Genomic DNA, 2,471 nt, shown 5'->3' with positions numbered 1-2,471 from the left:
CAAGATCCCATCTTCCACCATGGTCGGCACCACCCCTAGCCTCCTCTCCAACGCCGTTGGCACCCTCACTACCACCCCCATCGGCACCCTTGCCACCAGTTCAAGCTCCTCTGCCGCACCCACGATCACCTCGATCGGAAACCGTATCACCCTGCGTCTCACGAGGGACAACTTCCTTTTGTGGAAGACCCAGACTGTCCCTGCTCTCGCTTCAAACGTCTTGTTCGGATATGTCTCCGGCTCCAAAACGGCGCCGCCACACACCATCACAGAAGGAACCGGTGATGCGACCAAGGAGGTGGCCAATCCGGCGTTTCTTCGGTGGTACCAGCAGGATCAGCTGGTGATGATCGCCCTCCTCGGCTCCATGACCGAGGATATCTTGGACAGATGATGCAACTCTGCACGTCTGAACAGGTCTGGACTACTCTTCATGACATGTTTGCCTGACAGAATCGTGCCCGCGTCATGCACCTGTGCTACCAGCTCTCCAACCTGAAGAAGAAGGACCTCACTGCCTCGGAGTACTACCGCAAGATGCGGGGTTTTGCTGATGCCATGGCGTCCATCGGCAAGCCTCTCACCGACGAGGAGGTGCTTGGCTACATACTCTCTAGACTAGGTCCCGAGTTTGAGCCGTTGGTCGCGTCGGTCACGGCGCGCGATGACCCCATCAGCCTCAACAGCTTCTACGCGTTCCTCCTCAGCGCCAAACTCCACCACGAGCAGCAGGCCTCCGTCGGCACGATCCACCCTTCGGCGAACGTCTCCGCACGCAACTCTGATGGTCGCGGTGATGGCCGTGGCAACCAGGGTGGACAAGGCGGCAGCAACAGCGGCAATCGTGGCCGCAGCAACGGCCGCATCAACCTCAAGTGCCAAGTCTACGACAAGTTTGGCCATGACGTGCTGCACCTGCCGCAACTGCTTCAACCATGCGTTCCAGCCTGAAGATCAGCGTGAGCGCTCCGCCAACGCCGCCAACACAGGCTCCTACTCCATCGACATAGATTGGTACGTCGACACAGTCACACAGGGCCGACTTATCACCTGACGAACGACCTTGATTATCTCGCCAGCCATGAGTGCTATGGCGGCAAGGACAAGATGCACGTCGCGAACGGAGCAGGTTTGTCTATCTCACATGTTGGTCATTTAGCTATACCTGGCTCATCTAAACCACTTTACCTCCGCAATATTCTGCACGTTCCTAATGTTGACAAAAATCTGCTCTCTGTTAATCGATTAGCCTCAACAATGATGCCTTTGCTGAATTTCATCCTCATGTTTTAATCTTAAGGGCCGAGCAACGAGGACGGTTCTTCTTCGCGATAGATGCCGCAATGGTCTTTACCCGGTGCCAAGTCTTCAGTCTTCGTTCCTTTCGTCAAATAATCATCGAGCTTTTGCCGGTGTCAAGCTCTCCCCGGACCTTTGGCATCGCAGATTAGGTCATCTAGCAAAGAATGTCATTGAATTAGTGCTTAGATCAAATAAATTCTCTTGTGCACCATCTCTCGAGTCTAGTGTGTGTGTGATTCTTGCCAACGAGCAAAGATACATCAGTTACCCTCTTATAATTCCAATCATGTTACTTCTACGCCTCTTGAACTTGTTCACACGGATGTTTGGGGTCCGACCATCACATCTGTTGGTGGTTTTAAGTACTATGTGAGTTTTCTGGATGATTTCAGCCGTTTTACTTGGATTTACCTTTTAAAACGCAAATCTGATGTCGAACAAGCTTTCTACACTTTTCAGAAACATGTTGAACGCATGCTTGATACTAAGATCAAAACTGTTCAATCCGACTGGGGCGGTGAGTATCACCGTCTCAATCGCTACTTTGCTCGAGAAGGCATTACACACCGCGTCACTTTCCCACATACGTCACACCAAAAGGGCATCGCCGAACGAAAACACCGCCATATAGTTGAAACAGGCATCACTCTTCTTGCTCATTCATCACTTCCTCTTTGTTTTTGGGATGAGGCCTTCCTCACTGCGTGCTATCTCATTAATCATATGCCAACACGTGTGCTAAAAAATTCCACACCTATTTCTTGTCTTTTGAATGAGAAAGTAGACTACACCTTTCTTCGTGCATTCGGATGTGCTTGCTGGCCGAATCTTCGGCCATACAACAACATGAAACTCGAGTTTCGCTCACAACAATGTGTTTTTCTCGGGTACAGTTCCATGCATAAAGGGTATAAGTGTCTGGACCGGACTAGTGGTCGCATCTACATCTCACAGGATGTTGTTTTTGATGAACATGTGTTTCCATTTGCCACTTCTCCACCACCATCACACCCAACCGAGCCCCTTCTTCCTACTCCTTCCATCTTTCCGGTTACCCAGCTAGCTATAGTGGATGATCGCATGCAACGATATGATATTTCATTGTTCACTGACCCATCGTGCAGCTCTCATTTGCTTGGAGGTACTGCTCCATCGTCGCCCTTCGGATC

The 2,471-nt window shown here is 51.0% G+C and overlaps 1 protein-coding gene across 1 annotated transcript; it reads left to right on the top strand.

Annotated features, from left to right (window-relative positions):
• The first annotated feature begins 468 nt into the window (after positions 1-468).
• LOC141027355 (uncharacterized) lies at positions 469-951 on the top strand. The gene has a single exon (XM_073504362.1). It carries the CDS (start codon positions 469-471, stop codon positions 949-951), a length of 483 nt encoding a protein of 160 aa, XP_073360463.1.
• The last annotated feature ends 1,520 nt before the right edge of the window (positions 952-2,471 follow it).

This window comes from Aegilops tauschii, chromosome 7 (genome assembly GCF_002575655.3).
Source record: "Aegilops tauschii subsp. strangulata cultivar AL8/78 chromosome 7, Aet v6.0, whole genome shotgun sequence".
Classification (NCBI taxonomy): Eukaryota; Viridiplantae; Streptophyta; class Magnoliopsida; order Poales; family Poaceae; genus Aegilops; species Aegilops tauschii.
Note: the sequence above shows the minus strand (reverse complement) of the source record. Positions and strands in the feature narration are given on the sequence as shown.

Bases quoted from the DNA above. Each gene is read 5' to 3' on its own strand.
- LOC141027355 (XM_073504362.1), top strand. From the start codon at position 469: ATGCACCTGTGCTACCAGCTCTCCAACCTGAAGAAGAAGGACCTCACT.